This window comes from Gymnoscopelus microlampas (assembly GCF_963454915.1).
Source record: "Gymnoscopelus microlampas genome assembly, chromosome: 6".
NCBI classification, from domain to species: Eukaryota; Metazoa; Chordata; class Actinopteri; order Myctophiformes; family Myctophidae; genus Gymnoscopelus; species Gymnoscopelus microlampas.
This window is the reverse complement of record NC_139943.1, coordinates 51,556,972-51,581,473: the sequence shown is the minus strand read 5'-3', so window position 1 is coordinate 51,581,473 and position 24,502 is coordinate 51,556,972. Positions and strand designations below refer to the sequence as shown.

At 42.0% G+C, this 24,502-nt stretch overlaps 1 protein-coding gene across 1 annotated transcript in view; it reads left to right on the top strand.

Moving 5' to 3' along the window:
* slc17a6a (solute carrier family 17 member 6a) overlaps positions 1 to 13,986 on the top strand; it is a gene marked incomplete at its 5' end in the record, with an annotated part of 23,074 nt that extends 9,088 nt beyond the window's left edge. Inside the window, 8 exons of the mRNA XM_084059282.1 lie at positions 378 to 465; positions 1,563 to 1,649; positions 2,551 to 2,693; positions 2,793 to 2,942; positions 7,379 to 7,511; positions 7,607 to 7,717; positions 12,471 to 12,598; positions 13,593 to 13,986. Of these exons, the coding sequence (XP_083915408.1) occupies positions 378 to 465; positions 1,563 to 1,649; positions 2,551 to 2,693; positions 2,793 to 2,942; positions 7,379 to 7,511; positions 7,607 to 7,717; positions 12,471 to 12,598; positions 13,593 to 13,955 (1,203 nt within the window). The 3' untranslated portion in view covers positions 13,956 to 13,986. The remainder of the gene's footprint in view (positions 1 to 377; positions 466 to 1,562; positions 1,650 to 2,550; positions 2,694 to 2,792; positions 2,943 to 7,378; positions 7,512 to 7,606; positions 7,718 to 12,470; positions 12,599 to 13,592) is intronic.
* Between the last annotated feature and the right edge of the window lie 10,516 nt (positions 13,987 to 24,502).

Sequence of the window (24,502 nt, the reverse complement as noted above, 5' to 3'; positions counted from 1 at the left end):
CCACTACATCTCAGAGGCAAATAGTGTACTTTTTTACTCCACTACAATTATTTGTATACTTTGGTTACTAGTTACTTTGTAGATTTTGATTATTATTACAAAACATACATTAACCACTTCAGCCCTATATACATTTCGGCCATTTGAAAATAGCAGATCTACAAGCTCAACAGCTACAAAGGTTGAGCTGGTTTCAACCTCAGCTAAAGATACAAAGCTGTAATATGCAGTGAATCTTTTGTCCAGTGTGTGAACGCAGCATCAGTCTCTCTCTCTAAGAACGTGCGCTAAATGCCATCACTGATATACTGTAATGTAATGTGAATGCCTACATTGTAAAGTGTATAATGTAATGTAATGCTTCATCTCACCACCAGGGCGTGACCTACCCTGCCTGCCATGGGATCTGGAGTAAATGGGCTCCGCCTCTAGAGAGGAGTCGCCTGGCAACCATCTCCTTCTGTGGTAAATAAACAAACAACACTAAACACTCTTCCTAGTGTTGTGTTACACCACGGCAAACATGGGGTTTGCAATTAACCACTTAAACCTAAATGAGTTACACTTAGTTTTGGGACCGCAGATCAGATGGCACACAGAGAGATCCCATAGCCGGGACAAACAAAACGCTAGTAAACATCTTAGATGTAATGCTTCTAATCAGCTTCAGTACATTTTCAGATACCAACCCCCTGAGGAGAGAAACACAGGAGAACAGAAACATAACTATATGAGAGTCCATCTGCCCATATTATTGGTTATGTCAGCGTACCACGCTGAAAGCTGCTGTGGGTTGTTGCCAACTAGCCATGGTTCACATGAGGCTCGTCTGTCACAAGCGTCATGGTGCAACTTGTTCCTGGTTTTGGAAATTTCTCCATTATACATACAACCCGTACATAAAAGTTCAGATTTCAAATATAAAGTGCTGGCCCCACTGCCACGGATGTAACAAGTTAAAACGTCCAGGTCTAAGTACCCATGTCTTCCGTATTGTTCAATAAAAAGCATTTTAATCCGATCGGTGCATGGCCATTTTCTCAAAATGTCCTTCATATGCTTTCAACTACGCGACCCTATCGGTTGGGAGGTGTATTGCACTCTGATACATTATAACTCTATTAGAAAATTAGTCTACAAAGTCAACCCGCTGAGGAGACAAATGGATGAAGATAGATAGGCATGGTGGAAGGGGTTAAAGAATATCTGGGTACAGGATTCTAGTGTTCCAACTTCCAGACATCCTGTGTGAAGAAGCACTCAACTCACCCTCTATACTTGATAAAAAACAGACCCGTAAAGAGCACATTTGGTCCGTTCTTATTTCACTCTACACAAATCGATTCGCCAAAAAGTGCAGGTCTAAAGCTCAAGCTTGTAGATCTGCAATTTTTTTTGAGAACTTTCTCCTCGGAGAAAGGGATACTGGAGGTTGAAGTGGTTGAACAAAAGTGGAATTTTAAGTTTTATGCATATTTTATTTATTTGCCACGATAATGGTGAACGTGTTCCTTTCCCATCGTCCCGTCCCTAGAGTTGACATAAGGTCCCGTGTTTTGTAGGTTCCTACGCCGGAGCAGTGATCGCCATGCCTCTTGCTGGGATCCTGGTCCAGTACAGCGGCTGGCCCTGTGTCTTCTACCTGTATGGTGAGTACAGTTTCATTTATACTCCTTCATAAGCGTTGATTTTGATAGCAAATTTTGATTTAGTTTTAGTCATATTTTAGTCATCTGAAATGTTTTCGTTTTGGTCTAGTTTTAGTCGACTAAATATCATAAAATTATAGTTGACTAAATCTGCAGTTGATTTAGTCGACTAAAATGTATTTTGGCGGTGCCTTGATGGCGCCGTAATGACTGATTTTACACTTGGTTGCATGCTGAAAATAGCAGATCTACAAGCTCGCAACACGTTTGTTTGACGAAATATTTAATATATGTAGTCTTAGTTTTAGTCATCATAGCTTAGTTTTTATTTAGTTTTCGTCAGTGAAAAAAGGTAGTCGATGAGCATTTTTCGTCCTAGTTTTAGTCGACAAAATCAACGCTGCGTCATACAACGCTGTCGCTTACTGACAAGATCAGCCAGAGAATGTAATGTATAAATCCATCTTACTGAACATGAGGAGGACAAATAGACCTGCTATCATACCAGGACACACTGACAACACGCAGGCTTGCGCGCACTGGTATGTTGCATAAGTACCCGACCGCTCATACGGGCGCAATTAGCAAAAATCGTCGCGGCACTCGCGTGTAAAAATGCATTCCATCAAACATTGTCCCAGTACGGAGGAAGAAAGTGTACCGTAGCCTCTCCTTCTTATAATATACACTATATTCCTTGGTTTCTTTTGTGTGTGAGCTGTTCCCAAACCGGTAGTCCTATGAACCCCCCTCCCCCCGTTCGCTGTGATTGGCTGAGGACCACTTGTCTTCGCGTGAGGCCATCAGCTGGTATTTCAAGCGTTCGCCCATCATGTCATGCCCAGAATAGAGACGCTAGGGTTTTAATGACATCATCCTTGGTGGCATATACCGTATGCAGGAAGCTTCGGGGTGGTCTGGTACATGTTCTGGATCCTGGTGTCCTACGAGAGCCCGGCGGAGCATCCCACCATCAGCGACGAAGAGCGGCAGTACATCGAGCAAAGCATCGGGGAGACGGCCCAGCTGATGAGCGCCATGGAGGTGAGCGCTCACTTCATTATCAGGTTTATACCTCCTGTCCTGCCGTGTGAAGAGCCTTGTTGTTTTGACCGTTTGTTTGCGTTGGGTTTTGTCCGGCAGAAATTCGGAACCCCCTGGAGAAAGTTCTTCACCTCCATGCCCGTCTATGCAATCATCGTGGCCAACTTCTGCCGGAGTTGGACCTTCTACCTGCTGCTCATCAGCCAGCCGGCCTACTTCGAAGAGGTGTTCGGCTTTGAGATCAGCAAGGTAAAGACAATCCAGTGATAAAAACAATCAGCTCTAGGTATAAACACATCCGTCTCGGTGTCTGCTAGAGACATTCCTTCTCCCAGTGTCTCTGTCGGGATTAATTCTCTTGTCGATCGCCAGTGTCTGGATCCATCCGCGCAAAACACATTCCTGTCTGATCTCTGACCCAGAGAAAAGAGTGTGAAGAATGAATCATGACACCTTTAACACCTTAAATAATACCTTTAACACATGTAATACCTTTGACAGGCACAGGGTGTTGGGCTTTGAAATCAGCACAGTAATAAAAACCATCAGCTAGGTAAAAACAGACCCATCACCACAATGTCTGCTAGACTAGTGATTCTCAGCCGTTGGACATGCATTAGGCCATGGTCGGACCCCCACTTCATACCATCTTTTACATTTCTGAGACCCCAGTCTACACTGTAAAATCCTCTGTGTTTATTTAACTCTCAAATGGAACCAAATTCCATTTGCTTCCATTTGTACACTTATTGTTTTAGTTTAGTTTGTTTGTTTTGAATATGTTAATAAAAACAGTTTTTCTTTTTTGTACTTTCAAAATCATAAAGACAAACACTTAAACTGAAGATCAGATTAAAATATAGCAAAGACTGGCCTGGACCACTGGCGTAGCGATCCAGGCACCTAGGCTCAGTGTAGCCTGACGGCATGTCGCGGGTTCGAGTCCTGATCCCGACGGCCTTTGCTGCGTGTCAGTCCCCATCTCTCTCCCCCTTTCCTGTCAACCTCCGGTCCTGTCAATCAAGACATAAATGCCCAAAAATACATATTTAAAAAATATATATATATATACATAGCAAAAACTGAATAAAATAAAATTAAAATATAGCGAAACAAGAGAAAAAAATAGATACATTCATCTAAACAACACTCTAAGAGTTACAGTTACCCTTTCGGGTCAGTAACATCTAATTATAATACAATAACAATAGCTTGAATATATATATAGCGCCTTTCATGAACCCAAGGACGCTTTAAATCAAAAACAATGAACAACAAACAAACAACCAACAAAACAACAAACTATTTGCCAGAAGACCAAAAAAGTTTTCCAAGAAGTACTGCTTAACCCCCAAATGTCGTGGACATGCAGACTTAAATCTGCATGTGATGAAAATGAAAATAAATCCAAGGCTCTCCGTCTTTGATGAACAAATATAGATTTATTTTGAGCAAGGCAACAATGTATGACCAACGCGTATCGACCTAGAAGGTCTTCATCAGGGTCCAACATTTCAGCCAATCAGTCACACTTAAACACAGCCATGGGTGATGTTCCAATCATGTTCATCATGTTAAAACTATTGGCCATAAGCCTGAAAGAACAGGGGGGCATTGTGAGCTTGTAGATCGGCTATATTTTCAAATGGCCGAAATGTATATAGGGCTGGTTAATGTATGTTTGTAATAATAATCAAAATCTACAAAGTAACTAGTAACTAAAGTTTTCAAATAATTGTAGTGGAGTAAAAGTAGAATATTTGCCTCTGAGATATAGTGGAGTAGAAGTAAAAGTACTGAAAATGGAAATAATCCAGTAAAGAAAAAAATACCTCAAAATTGTACTTAAAGGAGAATTTTGGACTAAGGTTTTCTTACCTTTTCTATGATGTTATGATATCTTAGGATGAATGGGTACAGTAGAAAAAAAAAACTCCATCCCGGGGTCCGCCACAGCTTAAAACGTGCGCGGATAGGCCTTGCGTTAGATCGCGTTTTTCTGACGTTCATAGTGACAGAACACTGTAAAAAAAAACAGAAGTCCCGCTAGACGAGATTGAAATCTCGAGATTTCAATCTCGTCTAGCGAGACTTTTTTTTCTTTTGGTTGCATAGTGTTCTGTCACTATGAACGTTAGATCTCACAAAAAAAAAGCTATTAAAATACGTGATCTAGCGCAAGGCCTATCCGCGCACGTTTTAAGCTGTGGCGGACCCGGGATGGAGTTATGAAAATTTTCTACTGTACCATTCATCCTAAGATATCATAACATCGTAGAAAAGGTAAGAAAACCTTAGTCCAACATTCTCCTTTAAGTACAATACTTGAGTAAATGTACTCAGTTACTTTACACCACTGGTGAGAAAGAGGAGGAATAGATGTGGACAGATGTCTGGTAACAGTGTTGAGAAGCATTGTGCCAGACATTCCTTCATTTCCTTGTGGATCGTCAGTGTCTGGTCCCACCCTGTATGATGACCTCTGACCCAGAGAGAGAAGGGTGTTAGAATGAATCACGTTGCTCTGACACCTTTAATTCAGGCTCAGGGTGCTCAGGGTGCGGTTCTGACAGCTGGTGATTGCTGCTGCCGCTGCTGAGATATATGTCAGCCGTAATGTTACAGTCAGAGAGGCTCCATCACACACACACACACACACACACACACACACACACACACACACACAAGGGCGCCGATACCGTGGGTGCCTCGGGGCTGAAGCACCCACATGAAATGAGGAGCACCCACTGGGTGCTGGTCCCAAAAAAAAAAAAAAAAAAAATATATTTATTTTTTATTTTTTTATTTTTTCAAAATCAATAGTGGTGGGTGCCCGGATTTACAGTACCATAACCATTACAGTAGCTACTAGCTGTCTAACTCGGAGATCCACTCATTGGTGGGGGGGCGCCGCGCGCGAGTATGAGGGGGGGGGTGCACGCGCTCATAACCGCAGTCAACGCGCAGCCGCTCGTACTTGCAGCGCGCTCCCATTTGTTTACGTTTTGCCGGCTCTAGACAGTCTTCACCTAGCAGGTAACACAAAGTTCACAAACTAAGAGAGAGAGGCTTGCCTTTACTGCACTAATAGCAAGATGAAGCCACCAGCACCTTCAGCAAAGAAGAGATTCACCCAGCAGAAACTAAATTTCTTCAAACCCGCCGAGGCGAACAGCACAGTCAGAGTGAGGAGGAGGAGGAGGAGGAAGCGGAGGATAGCACAGCCAGCTCCGCTGCTGGTGGTGGTCGTGGTCGGTAAAGTCATGAGTGAGTCTGAGTTGACATTCATTGTTGTAAAATCATACCAGTACCACTGTACTATTGGCAAACTGTTAATAAAGTACCCAAAGAAAAAGAATGCCTTTTCTTTCGGCCGCGGGTGGGGGGGCGGGGGAGTTTAAACATACTCAGTTCAGAGTAAATTTTGTGTACTGAATAAACCGAATTAACCGAAATGAAGTTACAAAACCCCCCCAAAAAAGTTAATTATCCGACCCAAACCCGCAAAATTTATGCACGCGCGCTGCGCGCGCGTGCATGTATGGCATGTTGGGCACCCGCATGTGTTTATAAATATCGGCGCCCTTGCGACACACACACACACACACACACACACACACACACACACACACACACACACACAGAGATTTGTTCTGAGAGAATGGCTTCTTACACAGTTATCACGTTCTGGATGGTTTTATCTGTCACATCACAGGTTTACAGGTGTAAAGCCGTGGGTGGAATTGTTTTCTTTTTTTGTGTGTTTGCTCAATCGTTTTGTAGCATCATGTGTGAAGAGAGAGAGGTAGAGCGACAGCAAAGGGAAAGAGATAGAAAACCCTTAAATAGTGTCTCTCTCTCTCTCTCTCTCTCTCTCTCTCTCTCTGAGATGCTCCTTGCCATCATTTGGTCAGTTCAGAGTAATGGCCCTTAACACATTTAACTGTGATTGCACCTGTTTTAATGTATTTATTACGTTTTAGTCGATTTATGTACTGTTTAAGTTATTTTATTTTGTAATTGTACTCACATTCTTTGTCAATCTGTAATGGATTTGGACTGTGTTTATTATTGTAACCTCGAATACATTGAAAATTAGGGCTTGCCCCTCAACTGAATACCTCACACTATAGCACTATAATCTAAGTGTGTTCAGTAACAGGGGTCTCCATCTCCATCTCTCCACCTCTTCAATAAACAGAAAATACATTTTCAGATGGGTTGCACATTTGCAACCAATCAGGAGAGAGTAGGCCTACCCATTTATCAGCTTCAATTTGATATGTTCCAGTTCCAATGTTGTTCTGCTCATTTCTTCGTGTCATCACTTCCAATTTCACTTGTTAATCATGTGTCCTGTGTTGAGTGCTTTCTCCTGATTGGATAAAATTGGTATCCTGACCTGAAAATATATTTTCTGTTTATTAAACAGCTGGAGAGACGTGGAGACTCCTGTTACTGAACAAACACTCTATAGCGATGATAACTATCACAATATAGAGCTATTTAACACTGTTACTGAACAAACACTCTATAGTAATGATTACTATCACAATATAGATCTATTTAACATTGTTACTGAACAAACACTCTATAGCAATGATTACTATCACAATATAGAGCTATTTAACACTTCTTTTAATAAAGGAATAGGCCTTTAATGCATGTGTTGGGTGTGTTCTCAGGTTGGCATGGTGTCGGCTCTTCCTCACCTGGTGATGACCATCATCGTGCCGTTGGGCGGCCAGCTGGCCGACTACCTCCGCCAGCATAACATCATGTCCACCACCAATGTCCGCAAGATCATGAACTGCGGAGGTGAGAGGTCACCGTGACTCCACCAGGCTACTGGTTGCACGTAAACTAAACGGCAGATCTGTTACTTAATCATTATGTGTTGTTCTTGTTGTTAGGGTTTGGAATGGAGGCGACTCTCCTGCTGGTGGTTGGATACTCGCACAGTAAAGGCGTGGCCATCTCCTTCCTGGTTCTGGCGGTGGGTTTCAGTGGCTTCGCCATATCAGGTAGGTCTTCCAGAGAGTTACTCCCAGGCCTGGGGCAACAAACAGGTGGACTCCCTCCTTCCCAGTCCCCTAACACAACCAGTCAACACCAGTTTAAATGTCCAAAATACAGTGATTTATTAACCAAAGTTTAAAACGTGGGTAAATTACCTCAGGGTGGGCCCCTGCACATAAAATCATACTCAAAACAAAATCCTATGCTTACCTAGACCAAACAGAGATACATAGTTCTTACCTAACTTGACACATAAACACATGGATAACGTAACAAAAGAAAGGCCACCCACCCCTACAATACCAAAGGCTGTAATTCCTAAACGTGACCTCATTAAAGCTATGCCTAAACCTAACCTTATTCCTTAACGTAACCTCAGTGAAACTATGTCTAAACCTAACCTTATTCCTAAACGTAATCTCATTAAAGCTATGCCTAAACCTAACCTTATTCCTAAACGTAACCTCAGTAAAACTATGTCTAAACCTAACCTTATTCCTTAACGTAACCTCAGTAAAGCTATGTCTAAACCTAACCTTATTCCTAAACGTAACCTCAGTAAAACTATGTCTAAACCTAACCTTATTCCTAAACGTAACCTCAGTAAAACTATGTCTAAACCTAACCTTATTCCTAAACGTAATCTCATTAAAGCTATGCCTAAACCTAAACTTATTCCTAAACGTAACCTCAGTAAAACTATGTCTAAACCTAACCTTATTCCTAAACTTAACCTCAGTAAAACTATGTCTAAACCTAACCTTATTAGTGTGGTTGCCCTAACAGGGCAACCAGACTATAGTACTCTATACACTTTATTCCACTTCAAGATAAACTTTATTTCAAACCGCATCTCCTCCCACAGTTTTTATCCCCTAATGTTGTGCCATATATCAAAATGACCGTCTAAATCGGGAATCGTGTGCTTGTATTTTGCTAAGAGATTGGTTGAATATTTTAATTGATATTAATTTATTAGTGCATTAAATTGCCCCATCCACTTTAATGTAAAAGTGAAAAAACTCAAATTCAAGTATTTTTTTCTCAGAAACCTTAAGAGCTAGAGTTATCAGATTTGGAGGAAAAATTCATAATTAAGTCCGAAATTACTTACAAAAATATCACACCATTCGGCCTCATGGTGGCGCTATAACAGCCCCCTTTACGTTTTGGCCCGTAACTCTTGAACCGTAGGTCCTAAAATCAAAATTTCTTTTCACCTGGATTCCTTGGGTCACGACGCATCTCCCCATATAGGCCACGCCCATTTGCGTCAGGATAGATTTTTTGATATTGATTTATTAGTGCATTAAATTTCCCCATCCACTTTAATGGGAATTGCAAAAACTCCCATTCAAGTATTTTTTTCTCGGAAACCGTAAAGGCTACAGTTAAAAAACTTGGAGGGGAGGTTAATAGTTTTTTGAAAAATTATTAAAAAAATAAGCACACCAGTCGGCCACATGGTGGCGCTATAACAGCCCCCTTTACCTTTTGGCCTATAACTCTTGAACCGTAGGTCGTAAAATCAAAATTTCTTTTTCCCTGGATTCCTTGGCTCACGACGCATCTTCCCATATAGGCCACGCCCATTTGCGTCAGGATAGATTTTCCGCCATTTTGCATTTTCTTCAAAACACACTTTTTGCTCCTTTTCCTTCAATTTTTTTCCAAATCTCACACAAATCGGTACACGTGATCTATGGACCCATGCGATAAACCTATCCAAGCGGAATTTTGATAGTCCGTACCTTTCGTCCGTAAATGGCTTCCAAAGTTAGCGGGAGGGGCCGTTTGACAAAAAATGCCAAAAATCACGAACGAAACGTCCGGTCAATCCCAAATTTGAATCACATGTCAAGGGTGGTATACTACACCAATCCCCAAAAGGATTTCCACTTTGATCCATAGAGGGCGCCACGAATGCTCCAAATGTAACCGTTTGATGCAATAACATGATTTTTGGGGGATCAATCCTCTCAAAATGAAACGCAGGCGATCTCAGGAGTGACGTGAAAATGTAATTGGCGCAGTCTCCGACGGTATTCCTCCCGGCGTATTGCTCGAGTCCCGACCGGCGTCGGCGCAACCACACTTTGCAATTGCAAATTGCGACGCGTCTATTTTTTACTTGTTCCTAAACGTAACCTAAGTAAAACTATGTCTAAACCTATAACCTTATTCCTTAACGTAACCTCAGTAAAACTATGTCTAAACCTAAAGGTATTCCTAAACGTATCCTCAGTAAAACAAATACAAATATAGCTGCAAGCAGCGATAATACGGGGCCAGTGAATAGAGAGAGAGAGAGACATGGAAACGGAATAGATTGAAGAGAGAGAGAGTGACATGGAAACAATAGATTGATGAGAGAGAGAGATGGAAACATAATGGTTTGATTGGACATCTCAACCTACTGCCATTAACAGGATTCGAACTCTCAACCTTCAGACTAATAGGCTGCAACACTACCTATAGTGCTATAGCTTTGTCCGGGCTGATATTGTCTGTTGAAGATCATAAACTCTTGCCTTCTTTCATGAACCAAGCCCCTGTTTCACTAACACTAAGATCACTCGTTCACAAACCATTTACCAATGAAGAAATTGTACATCTCCTCAGAACCAAAACTAGTGAAAGTAGCCGATCTACAAGCTCACAAACCATGAAAAGTTGTGAGATTGTAGATCAGCTATTTTCAGAATGAAGTATGTCATACGTTGAAAAAACGTACTCTCAAATAAGCATTTCAGGTTATTTTTACCATTTGCACATGTATTCATTGATACAGTCATGTTGTTTGCAATTCAACTTAAATTAAGTCTGCATCAAGTGAGGCTTGAACTGGCGACCTTGAGATTGTGAGGCATTCATTTAAGGGAGACGCCATTGGCCCAACAGACAAGTAACTGTGAAAAAGGAGATCAGACAGATGATACAGTTTCACACAAATAGCTGACAAATCCTGGGTTTAAGTGTTTTTCAAACTGCTCAAAATTGCGGACAATCTAAGGGCGGAGCTTAATGGTCAAATCGATACGTGTGTTCCTCATGAGTCAAGGCACATGTGTAAGCAAGTTTCACGACTTTCGGCCAAACGAGGCATGACTTATGCCTGTTTAAAGTCTGCCTTTTAAAAAAATTGCTATAGCGCCCCCTTTTGGCCAATTGGAGTGAGATTGGTTTCAGTGATATTTGGAATGACCCTGTACATTTCTGCCAAGTTTCAAAGAAATGTGAGTCTGCATGAATGTTTTAGGCACAGATGAATAATTTTCATAAAACTGTAATAGTTAAAATCTATCTCCTCCTGGGAGTTTTGAGCAATCTGCACGAAACATTTTACACATGAACTTTGGACCACTGCCTACAAAAATTTCCAACGGATTTTCCATAAGTGAAAAAATGCAGAAGTTAGGAGCCAATGACTGTTTTTCATATAATTCAAAATGGTGGGCGATCTAAAGGTCAGAGGTCAAAAGTCAGACCACGAAAGTTGTCGGGCATGAAGAGACGCATGTGTGTATCGAAGTTTCATGGTTGTAGGTCAAACAGGGCATGAGTTGTACCTGTTCAAAGTTGGCACTTTCAATTGAGTGCTATAGCGCCACCCTTTGACGAATGAGTGTGAGAATTATTTCTTGGTAGTTTTTCATGAGCATCTACCATATGGCCGCGTTTCGTAAAAAGCGTATGCACGGTTAAGCCAGAACTGGCAAAAACAAGTATTTTTCAAACTGCTCAAAATTGCGGAAAATCTAAGGGCGGAGCTTAATGGTCAAATCGATACGTGTGTTCCTCATGAGTCAAGGCACATGTGTAAGCAAGTTTCACGACTTTCGGCCAAACGAGGCATGATTTATGCCTGTTTAAAGTCTGCCTTTTCAAAAAATTGCTATAGCGCCCCCTTTTGGCCAATTGGAGTAAGATTGGTTTCAGTGATATTTGGAATGACCCTCTACATTTCTGCAAAGTTTCAAAGAAATGTGAGTCTGCATGTATGTTTTAGGCACAGATGAATAATTTTCATAAAACTGTAATAGTTAAAATCTATCTCCTCCTGGGATTTTTGAGCAATCTGCACGAAACGTTTCACACTTGAACTTTGGACCACTTTCTACAAAAATTTCCAACGGATTTTCCATAAGTGAAAAAATGCAGAAGTTAGGAGCCAATGACTGTTTTTCATATAATTCAAAATGGTGGGAGATCTAAAGGTCAGAGGTCAAAAGTCAGAGTGTGAAAGTTGTTCAGCATGAGGAGACGCATATGTGTATCCAAGTTTCATGGCTGTAGGTCAAACAGGGCATGAGTTGTACCTGGTCAAAGTTGGCATTTTCAATTGAGTGCTATAGCGCCACCTTTGGACGAAAGATTGTGAGAATTATTTTTTGATCGTTTTTCATGACCATCTACCATATGGCCGAGTTTCGTAAAAACCGACTGCACGGTTCAGCCAGAACTGCGAAAAGTGGCAGAAGAAGAAGAAGAAGAAGTGACAGAATAATGCGAATAACAATACGTGTCCAGAGCAGAGCTCTGGCCCCGTAATAATACAAGAACCGCTGGGGGGGCGAGCAATCCGCGGAAGAATTAGGGGCGAGTTTGGGAGCGAGCGTTCCGCTTACCTTCCAGAGTCTGGTGGTTCTGCTGTGATTCTCTGTTTCTGCTTCAAAGAAATGGTTCTGTGTGTTGATACATGTACAGATCCACAAAATATACACAATAATTCTGAATATCCTGAATGTGGTTTTGTAGGATTCAACGTCAATCACCTGGACATCGCTCCGCGCTACGCCAGCATCCTCATGGGAATCTCCAACGGCGTGGGAACTCTGTCGGGGATGGTCTGTCCTCTTATCGTTGGAGCCATGACAAAGAACAAGGCAAGTCTTCTTTACTCGAGATATTAGTCTGGAATCTCTGTGTGGAACCTGCATTTCCGAGGGGCAAATTAAAGAAAATGCCTCTGGTGGTAAAACCGCCCCATATTTGCATGCTGTGCCCTGATTGGTCCCTCACTACTTCGGAGGCATTGAAATCAGACCAAATCTGCCAAGGGCAATTTATTTTTTGCAATGGCAGATTGGTCTGGTTTCTAGGCTAGGATATAATGACCACTAAATAATCAAATGAAATATAATGATTACTTCTTACTAAATAATGAAAATGCTTAAACATGAATTCACTCAGACTCCATATTAACCACTGGAACCCCAGCCTCCCTATTCTGGGGGGAATGTTCGACACAAATCGCCGATCTACAAGTTCACAATGCGCCGCAACGCTTGTAGATATGCTATTTTTGGCAAAGACATTTGGTGTAGATGGAAAAAAGTACAGTCCAAGTACAATTGGAACTCCGTTACACTAAGACTAGAAGTGGTTAATATGAGAGATCGATAGATAGATAGATAGATAGATAGATAGATAGATAGATAGATAGATAGATAGATAATTTGCTTTATTTATTATTATATAAATATATATTATTATTTTTTTCAAACGTGTATGAAAGGTTTTAACTGAAAAATCCACTCCAGTGAGCCATGGCAGGGTTTTTTTCTCTGTGTGTTTTGAGGCCTTTGGAGCTGCAATGCGGGTGTCGCTGTTGAGGAATTTTGCCCGTCAATTTTGCCCCAAAGGAGAAGGGGAGGGGCGGGCAGGAGAAGGGCCGGGATTAATGGACTGTGATATCAAAGTCCACGGGCCAATCACAGCACTTTTCTGAGCCTAATTATTCAGAAAACCCCAGACCACAGAAAATCCACTGAATGTTCAAAGTTTGTTTTGGGTGTAATTGAGGTCAGAAAATGAAACCTTTAAATATTTCTGCCTGGCTGCTCTTCTCAACACCCCCACTACCTTTTACTTCCTCAGACCCGAGAGGAGTGGCAGTACGTCTTCCTCATCGCCGCCATGGTGCATTACGGCGGCGTGATCTTCTACGGGATCTTCGCGTCGGGCGAGAAGCAGCCGTGGGCCGACCCCGAGGAGACCAGCGACGAGAAGTGCGGCTTCATCGACGAGGACGAGCTGGCGGAGGAGACGGGCGACATCACGCAGCCGGGCGGCGGCTACGGCACCATGATGACGGCCGGCCCGGCGGGCGGCGGCAAATCGTCGTACGGAGCCACGGCCCAGCTGAACGGAGGCTGGGTCCAGGACTGGGACAAAACAGAGGAGTACGTCCAGGAGGGGGCAGCGCCGAGCCAGAGCTACGGCCAGGGCGGTTACTCCTAGGAAAAAAACACACAACCTTCCTACTTATACAGCTATATGGTGAGTTATGGCTCACTAAACACAACAGCTATATGGTGAGTTATGGCTCACTAAAAACAACACAACGACAACAAAGACTTTCCCATGAGGGATCGGCACAAATACAAAGCATTAAAAACAGATATTTAAATTCATTCTGTGTATTCAACTTAGAAAAAAAAAAGCTGCACTATGTAACTTTCCTCTTCTAACCTATAGCCTCGTCCCCAGGCTTTACTCATCTGTGAAGAGAAAAGCCTGCTGGTCACGACCTAATGCAGAGAGTGTCTATAGGGGGCGGGACCTAATGCCGAGAGTGTCTATAGGGGGCGGGACTTCCGTTGTACGTATTTCCCCCGGATACAATCTTTTTTGACCGATCTCGTTTCATTCACAGAGAATGTAAACAGATTTGTAAAGCATCAACGGCATTTCCTTGGGCGGTAGCCTACTTCCGCCAAATTCCGGTACTTCCGTTTAGACACTCAACCCGGCTAGGTCTTGCCCAGCGTGCTTCTAACCCCCGATTTGGAAACATGGGCTCCTGCACAAGTGCTGACATTTTTACCATTGAGCTAATAGAGCCCTGCCTGCTTGATCAGGGGAGAAATTGAATCTTGACCCTCAGGTCAAAATTCGTTGTCCAACCAGAAACAAGGATCGTGTCAAAGGTCATCATGTGTCACCTATAGACACACATGATCTAAATGTCTCAATAGAAGAGCAGGGAGACCAAATACAACCACCACAATTGTATAAAGTTATATTGTATTAAAGTATTTACAAAATTACATTTTGCTCATTAAAACAAAGTTACGTAGTGCCGCTTTAAACGGCAACTCATTTCAAACCAAGGCAGCGTATAGAACCAATAAAATGACGTTTTATTGCAAAACGGCAACAGCATTTCTCCATTAGATTTAAATGTTTCTCATATATACGAATAAAGAGAAACCCCAGTATTGTACTCCTTCCTTAGGTTCCCAGAAAACCTCATATAAATAAACTCTACTTGAACAACAACATGAGCCAGATTATTTCTCATTGCAGTCGACCATCATAGGACCTCTATTCTGAAATATACCATCATAGGACCTTTATTCTGAAATATACCACCTCTGATTGCACTGATACTAGAAGTATTTAAAAGAAAAAAACAAGATTCTATTCTATTTCTCCAGTTGTGTTTTATGTGACTGTACATATACCTGTATACTGTTTCTGTGAGACTGTTGTGGATTTTTGGGTCTTTGATCTGTGTTGACGTTAATGATGATAATAATAATAAATACAAGGCCATATTTTTCATGGACAAGTACCTTTTCAGGGAGATGTCTGCTTGCAAAACAGGCCTTTTGTTTTTCTTTAGCCGGGGCCGACAAAACTTTAGAGCAGTGGTTCTTCAAAATTGGGGGTCCAGGGACCCCTCAGACTGGCCCCTTTTTCCACCAAAACAACTTTAGAACTCTAAAACTGGTTCCGTTCTAGATTCTTGGAACCGCGGTGCTTTCACGGAACCCGGCCGCGAAACCGGCTTTGCGTTTCCACCAGTTCTAAGCACCAGCCCCCAATTTCCCCGCAGGTTCGATTCCAGGGCTGTTCCAGCAATATGTTGAACATGATCGTTTCAACTGTCCATTTCACAGACATATTTTACGGAAATGCAATCAACGATGGCAGATACAGTTTCCCTTGTTAATTATTTTTTTATGATGATTTTTCACTTGCTTTTGCCATTGTTTATATTGCATAGGCATGTAGGATAGTGACACGCCCACTTCGTAGAATAGTGACACACCCACTTTGTAGGATAGTGACACGCCCACTTTGTAGAATAGTGACACGCCCACTTTGTAGGATAGTGGCACGCCCACTTTGGTTCCCAAGTTCAGGGCAAGAAAAAAGTCTTTTTAGGTTCCAGTTCTGAACCAACTTTTAGGGTTCTGAACCAATTAATTTTCAGTGGAAGCACTCTGAACTGGTTCAGACTTAGGCAGGAAAAAAGAGAACCGAACCGGTTCAAACCACGGTGGAAAAGGTGCCGGAGTTCCTTGAGGGGGTTTCCAAAAGGACCCTTACGGGTCTGTACCTCTGAGAGTGTACACATGTTCCAGTTCCGAAACAACTTTTAGTATTCTGAACCAATTTGTTTTAGGCGGGAAAAAAGAACCGGATCGGCTCAATCCGGGTGGAAAAGGGGCCAGAGTTCCTTGAGGACCCTTAGGTCTCTAACTCTGAGAGTGTGCACATGGAACCAAATGGACCCTTACGGGTCCATTTGGTTCCATGTGTAGCCTACACTCTCAGAGTTATAGCTGGGGTTCCTTGGAGAGCCACTGCATTAGAAGACAAACTAATAGTGTGAGTTACAGTTGAACTCTGAAAAAAAAATTACATTTTCTATGTGTATCGTTGCATGAATCAATGTCCAGATACTGCCTTCCTTCTTAAAAGTCACAAGATTTAGTCTACATTCCGCTTGCTGCTTGGTTCCTTAGATAATTAAGTGTCTTCTTCTGCCATAAGTGATAAAAAAAGAGTTAACTTTCATAATCAGGTTCCCGGTAGTGAGTGTGATGACGTGTGAGACAAATCAAAACACAGTTTTGTAGAACATGAATGTTTTCAGGACATTGTTTAATGGGTGTTTTTTGGTGTGCGATGCAATAAAAAGACCTGTGTACCAAGTTTCTATAGCCATGATCACCACACCTTTCTGTTTTGTAATGTAAAAACACTGGGCTTGCTGTTAACTTTAACTTGTAATTGTTTTCTTTTGGAGTTATGTGATGATGATCAATATTAAGGCGTGTGTGTGTTAAACAAAATGCTAGTTTTGACTGTATACTGCTTTCAACAAAAGGGACTTTATGATTGCATTTAAAAACCAACAGGAACTACAGTACTGTATGTAAACAAACAGGTTTTGTGTGATCTCGCTCTTTGATGTCCCGTATAATAATTGTCACCAAAAGTTACAGTAGTCGTTGCCACGTTGATATTGTGGACGTTTGAATGAAAACATGTTATAGAGACGGATGGACCCGCTGGAATCACTAACTGAACCTTTAATTTGTGTTGTATGATGATGATGATGATCTCAGCAAGGACGGATTTAAAAATAGATGTATATTTAAGAATGTATTATATTTAACAACGACGACCAAAACATGCTCTTCTGGCTTTGTGCCTAATAAGATTTATGTAAAACAGATAAATGTGATTTTTCTGGCTTCTGATATTGTGTTTAATGGAGAGGTATGTTGATGTCACAAAAGTGTTACGAATTACAAATGATATTTTATAAAAAAAACTAGACGAAACAAGACTTTTTGTTTTCATTTCACATGTCAAGCTGTTCTGTTAAAACACGTCTAGTTTGTGTTCCATCTTTGGATAACTTAGGAGGAACGATTATATGAGGATAGGGTTGAAAAAAATGGGCGAAGTGCTCGTTTAAGGCCGGAGATTGCTGAGAGACAATAGCCAGACTACTGAAATGCACACAGACCAAATCGTCAGTGCTAATTTGTCCATTTGTAACTCCTTACGGGTCCATTTCTACCCTCTGACTCAGAGTTAACCCTTTAAGACCGGGACCACCACTTTGTAACCATTATTTTATACTTTGGCTATTGAAAAATAGCAAATATACAAGCTCACCTTACTCCCCACACTCTACCCTTCTGACTCAGAGTTAAATGAACAGCGGTGATTTTGCAGTGTTGCAGGGAGACTGTGTAAGCAGACCGGGAACGCATCTGTGTCATTTTAGATTTCTTTGGCTAGTCAAAAATAGCAGATCTACAAGCTCATAGTGCGGCACTATGAGCTTGTAGATCTGCTATTTTTGAAAAATCTTGAAAATGTGTGCAAATCTTTGACTATATATATTTTTAACGCGAAAATGTTAAACTCAAATCTTTGCTTCTAGGGGATTCTACAAATGTCTTATAAATCATACCAGTTTTTTTTTAAATGTATGTTGTTATAATCCATGGTTCTCAAACTTTTTCATGTTAACGACCACCCAAAGTTATATATATTTGGCTGTGGACCCCCATCTCAAAATACTCAGTTCCAGGGACCCCGCAGAAGCAAAGATTTGAGTAAAAAATGCTTTAAAAATGTTATACATAATTCAAAGATTTGCACAAATCTTCACGATATATAAAAAGAAAAAAATCTACAAGCTCATAGCCGTGCTATGAGCTTGTATATCTGCTATTTTTGAATAGCCAAAGACAACTTTAAATGACACAGATGCGTTCCCAGTACTAATGGATTTGGTGATGTTACAGTGTTGCAGGCGGACTGTGTAAGCAGCCTGATGTCCAATCAATGCTCTCCATGTTTCTCATTAGTGGATCAATGAGAGCGTGTGGCTGGTGTGGAAGTCATTAGAGCAACGTTAACACTATTAGATCTGTAAGATCTAGTGTTAGATCCATGATCACCGTCTGTCTTCTCCCGGAACACACACTCCTGCGTGTCCTGCTCTCTGCCGTACACACACCGTACAATTACTATAAGTAGTTAAATAGCGCTATATATATTCAGGTAATCATTATAAACTTGCAGTAAGCAAGATAAACGCGTACATAAAATGCAGAGAGACAGTGAAGTGCCTCAGTAAACTATAGGATCACAGGTAAACCAAAAACCTATCATCAGTCTAATCATTGTCTCCGCCAGGCCAAAAGGCATGGCGAGAGAGTATGTTTTACCCCCTGTCCGTCCGTCCGTGTGTCCGTCCGTGTGTCCGTCATTCTGTCTGTGTACAGCTAATCTCCGGCACCGTTGGCTTGCTCGCAGTGAAAATGCACACACACTCCCTGGATGCCACAGCAGAACCTCTGCCCCAAATGTTTCACATGGGAGTGAGTCTGCAGTTCTGACTGCAATGGGGGAGTTTGTTCCACAGTTTGGGAGCCAGGAGGGAGAAGAGTCTGGGACGTCTGGAGCGCTGTCCAGGGTGTTTTAGGGAAGGGAGAAGAGTCTAGGACGTGTGGAGCGTTGTCCAGGGTGTTTTAGACTAGAGAAGAAAGAAGAGTCTAGAACGTGTGGAGCGTTGTCCAGGGTGTTTTAGACTAGAGAAGAAAGAAGAGTCTAGGACGTGTGGAGCGTTGTCCAGGGTGTTTTAGACTAGAGAAGAGAGAAGAGTCTAGAACGTGTGGAGCGTTGTCCAGGGTGTTTTAGACTAGAGAAGAAAGAAGAGTTTAGGACGTGTGGAGCGTTGTCCAGAGTGTTTTAGAGAAGAGAGAAGAGTCTAGGACGTGTGGAGCGTTGTCCAGGGTGTTTTAGAGAAGAGAGAAGAGCTTAGGACGTGTGGAGCGTTGTCCAGAGTGTTTTAGACTAGAGAGAAGAGTCTAGGACGTGGAGCATTGTCCAGAGTGTTTTAGACTAGAGAAGAGAGAAGAGTCTAGGACGTGTGGAGCGTTGTCCAGGGTGTTTTAGACTAGAGAAGAGAGATTAGTCTAGGACGTGTGGAGCGTTGTCCAGGGTGTTTTAGACTAGAGAAGAGAGAAGAGTCTAGGACGTGTGGAGCGTTGTCCAGGGTGTTTTAGACTAGAGAAGAGAGAAGAGTCTAGGACGTGTGGAGCGTTGTCCAAGGTGTTTTAGAGAAGAGAGAAGAGTCTAGGACGTGTGGAGCGTTGTCCAGGGTGTTTTGGACTAGAGAAGAGAGAAGAGTTTAGGACGTGTGGAGCGTTGTCCAGGGTGTTTTGGACTAGAGAAGAGAGAAGAGTTTAGGACGTGTGGAGCGTTGTCCAGAGTGTTTTAGACTAGAGAGAAGAGTCTAGGACGTGTGGAGCATTGTCCAGGATGTTTTAGAGAAGAGAGAAGAGTCTTTGGTTGCTCTAGTGTTTTGTACCCTGTGCGGGGGGAGGGGGGGGGGGGGGGTGACGACATGCGTGTAATATAGTTTATGGATGCCTGAACCTCATCAGCGTCACTGTATGCTCTTCTTCTAGGTAAATAAATAACATCCCGTGTAACACGCTCTGGTATTGACCCGGGCCTCCAGCGTGGTGAGATTTATGCAAATTTATGCAAATCACAACCTGATCAGCTGACAAATCAATACTGTTTAATTCACCTATAGGGGTTTCCAACTAAACTGGACTTCAAATAAGGGATGGATGCCCAGTAAAAGATACAAATCTCACTGTGTACCGTTTTTGTATATATCATATTAACCACCTGAACCCCAGCATCCATTTATAACTCCCAAGTAACTATAGTAACTAAAGCTGTCAAATAATTATAGTGGAGTAAAAAGGACAACATTTGCCTCCGAGATGTAGGCCTAGTGGAGTAGAAGTATACAATAATGAAAAATGAAAATACTCCAGTAAAGTAAAAAGTACCTCAAAATTGAACTTAAGTGTAAGTACTTAAGTAAATGTACTTCATCTGTGTCATTTTGAGATTTTAGCGTTGGATATTCAAAAATAGCAGATCTACAAGCTTACGCACATCTGCTATTTTTCAACTTTTTTTTTTAAAACCTTGAAAGTGTGAGAGCTACTGATTTAGAAGGCATTTTGTAGAATGGGCCTCAGGTCTTCATGGGTTCAAACAGAACGTGCTGGTTGCTGCACCAGGGTCATTATTGTGGCTCACAGTAGACCAGGTACACAGTTAAAATCCTCCATGTTAATTTAACCTCTTTAAGCCCCTTTTCCACTTGGTTTTCCACACTGCAAACAAAGCGTGCTGATTGCTACAGCAGTGACATTATGACAGGATCACGACAGTACACTACACACACACACACTCTCTCTCTCACACACACACACACACACACACACACACACACACACACACACACACACACACACACACACACACACACACACACACACACACACACACACACACACACACAGTACAATCCACCACGTCATTATCACGGTTTGGTGAGAAACGGAAAGGGAGATATTTAAGGATTCCAAGGAACCGGATAATATCTCCCCTCACCCCCCAATATTCTCGGACAATATTTACATACAAAAAAATTGATTGGATTCTATTTAAAATGTAAACAAATAAATCATTTTGGGGGTTCTTGACATGAAAAAGTTTGAGAACCACTGCTATATAGCATTCAGATATTGTGGAATAGTTGTCTGGGTGTGAGAGACCATACAGTAGTGAAAGGTAGACTGCAGTGGGAATGGTTGTCAGGAAAGCGCAGGGGTGGAAAACGTACTGACATTGTATACTTAAGTAAAAGTGTCAATACTGCAATGTAGAAGTAGGCTACTCTGTTACAAGTAAAAGTCCGGAATTGAGTAAAAGTACAAAATTGTTGGTATCAAAATATACTTAAAATACTAAAAGTAAAAGTATTAAAATGTTTAAAAATAGCAGATCTTCAAGCTCATAACGCGTCGCATCGCGATGCGTTGTGAGCTTGTAGATCTGCTATTTTCAAATATCAGAGGTTTAACATAGGGCTAAAGTGGTTAATGTATGTTTTATAATAATATAAAAATGTATATCTGCAAAGTAGTTAAGGTTAGTTAAAAGTACCTCAAAATTGTACTTAAGTACAGTACTTGAGTATGTGTACTTAGTTACTTTAGACCACTGTGAGAGACTATAGTGAAAAGTAGACTGCAGTGGGAATGGTTGTTCTGTCTGTCCAGCTGAGTCAGGAAAGCGTCTGCTTGCCAAGGCAGCTCGTTAATGTGACAGCAAACACAATAGTGTCACCATGCAACCATAGAACCAGCCAGGCCAGCCAGGCGTAACGTGTTTCCTCAGCTCTAACCAGCCACGCTGGTCACGCATGTTGGCCCCGGCCACGCCCACAACACGCCCTGTTGGCCGCTGGACGCGCCCACAACACGCCCTATCGGCCCCCGGACACGCCAGGTTGATAGCTGGTTTTATTGGAAGAAAAAACTAAACGTAATCACCAACAACAACAACAGTTCATAATGTATGAATGCTGAATTTACACAACATCATCACTTGATCACTTGACTGTGTGTGTGTGTGTGTGTGTGTGTGTGTGTGTGTGTGTGTGTGTGTGTGTGTGTGTGTGTGTGTGTGTGTGTGTGTGTGTGTGTGTGTGTGTGTGTGTGTGTGTGTGTGGGGGGGGGGGTTAACCACTTCCCCTCAGCATCCCTATATGTTTGCCTACAGTATGTGTCGTCAGGTTGAAAATTGTCAAAACAACGTAACATTATTTTTTGTCACAGTAAAACAAAAGCATAGCAGATCTACAAGATTACACACGCATTGCCATGTTCACACCTTGTAATCTCGTAGATCTGCTCTTCATTATAAGAGGAAGTGTATATGGGGCTTTAATGTAAGGATGAGTGCTGAGGGGAGGGGGGGTAGCAGGTGCAGTTTAACCCCTGAGGGACCGTAATGGGATGAGGACAGAATGAGTGTTTGATGACAGGAGGGGAGGGTAGGGGGGGGGGGGGCACACGTCCCACGAGACTGCTGCACATTACACCCTTAAGCCCCCCCCCTCACACACACACACACACACGCACACGCACACGCACACGCACACGCACACACACAAACAAACACGTTTACTATACTTGTGAGGACATTAACATTTAATTTTTATGAATGTTATTCTTTTAAAAATTTGGCATTTTTCAACTGTAAGCCGTAGCCAAAAGATGAATACCCACCTCTTCAGGAAACACTACCCTGACCCTTCCTCTTCCTCTTCAGGAAACACTACCCTGACCCTTCCTCTTCCTCTTTAAGAAACACTACCCTGACCCCTCCTCTTAGCCTTGCCTACTTGTTGTCAATTATTTGTACGAGCTCTTGTTTTATTGGCTCTTGTTTCTTTGATACACTTATTTGTTTTACTCTTGCTCATGTGATTTTCCTATTTTGTCTCATTTGTTTAAGACAGTAGGTAGCTGATATATTGCACTTTTATCTTAGCACTAGGTATACTCTTAGCTGCTTGTTTTAGACGAGAATACACTTAAGACTTCTGGTGATTAGTAGTTTTCTTGCCTACCTTGAATGCACTTATTGTAAGTCGCTTTGGATAAAAGCGTCTGCTAAATGACTGTAATGTAATGTAATAGCAGATCTACAAACGAGTTGTGCTGCTTGTAGATTTGCTATTTTCCGGTGCACAAGTAAATCAGGCAACACTATAACTCTAAACCCTATAAACCTAACTTCCAAACCTAACACTAAACCCTAAGCTGAAACAGTTTCTAGTTGTAAATGTATCTCCATATATCTCTCATATATTAACACACACACACACACACACACACACACACACACACACACACACACACACACACACACACACACACACACACACACACACACACACACACACACACACACACACACACACACGCCCCTAACACACACCCCACTCAGTTAAACATTATGTCCACTAAAACAGAATCAAACACACCTTCTTCTGCATTAAGTCTAAATTCCTCGTAGTGTCAGAAGGTACAAATCAATGACTGTAATTATGCATGTGTTGGGTAATTACTGTTTTATGACACCCTCAAGCACAGCAATAACCACCCCCCCGCCACACACACACACACACACACACACACACACACACACACACACACACACACACACACACACACACACACACACACACACACACACACACACACACACACACACACACACACGCACTACATACACAGCTAATTGCTTTATTAATGCATTAGATCTCTGCAGCCGAGCCACTGTTTTGTCAACACTGTAATATCTCAATTTGATGACCAGCAGCGGTTCCGGTAGGAGACACAAAGAGTCTCCTTTGTGTCTCCTACCGGAACCGCTGCCTACCGGTCCATAATATAGCTTGTGTGTGTGTGTGTGTGTGTGTGTGTGTGTGTGTGTGTGTGCACACACACACACACACATGTGGTCCATGTTCATGAACAGCAGGGAAGGCAACAGAGCCAACATGTCGAGCCAGGAAATGTGTGAGATAGTCTGTCCTCTACTGTCTGATGTGTGAATTAGACCCTTCAGAAAAATGCAATTTTGCGAAGTATAGCAGCTCAGGTCATAGTTACACCATGGCTTAGCCTTTTCCTTTTGTTCTTGGTGTGTTATAAATAAAATGTATTATCATTATTAGGCCTATCTTGATTCCACATGGTAAAATGTACAAAATGTACACAATATATAGAGTGTATACCCAATATGTGTGTATACCATACACATATCGTATCATACTGCAGCGTCACACAAACAATATACGATATACATGTTCAGTGGCCCTATAGGCCTAAGTATGTTAAAGTCTTCATTACTTCATCTCTTTACCCCCTCCTCTCTCTCTCTCTCTCTCTCTCCTCTGTGTTCTATAATAGTTTGTGCATCTCCAGCATCGCCTCCATAAAGTGTGACACTGCAGTTTACTTTAAACGGGACATAAATAAACACACGCTGGACAGGAACATGTATAAATAAATACATGCTGGACAGGAACGTGTATAAATAAATACATGCTGGACGGGAACATGTATCACATAAAGTTCCTGTCT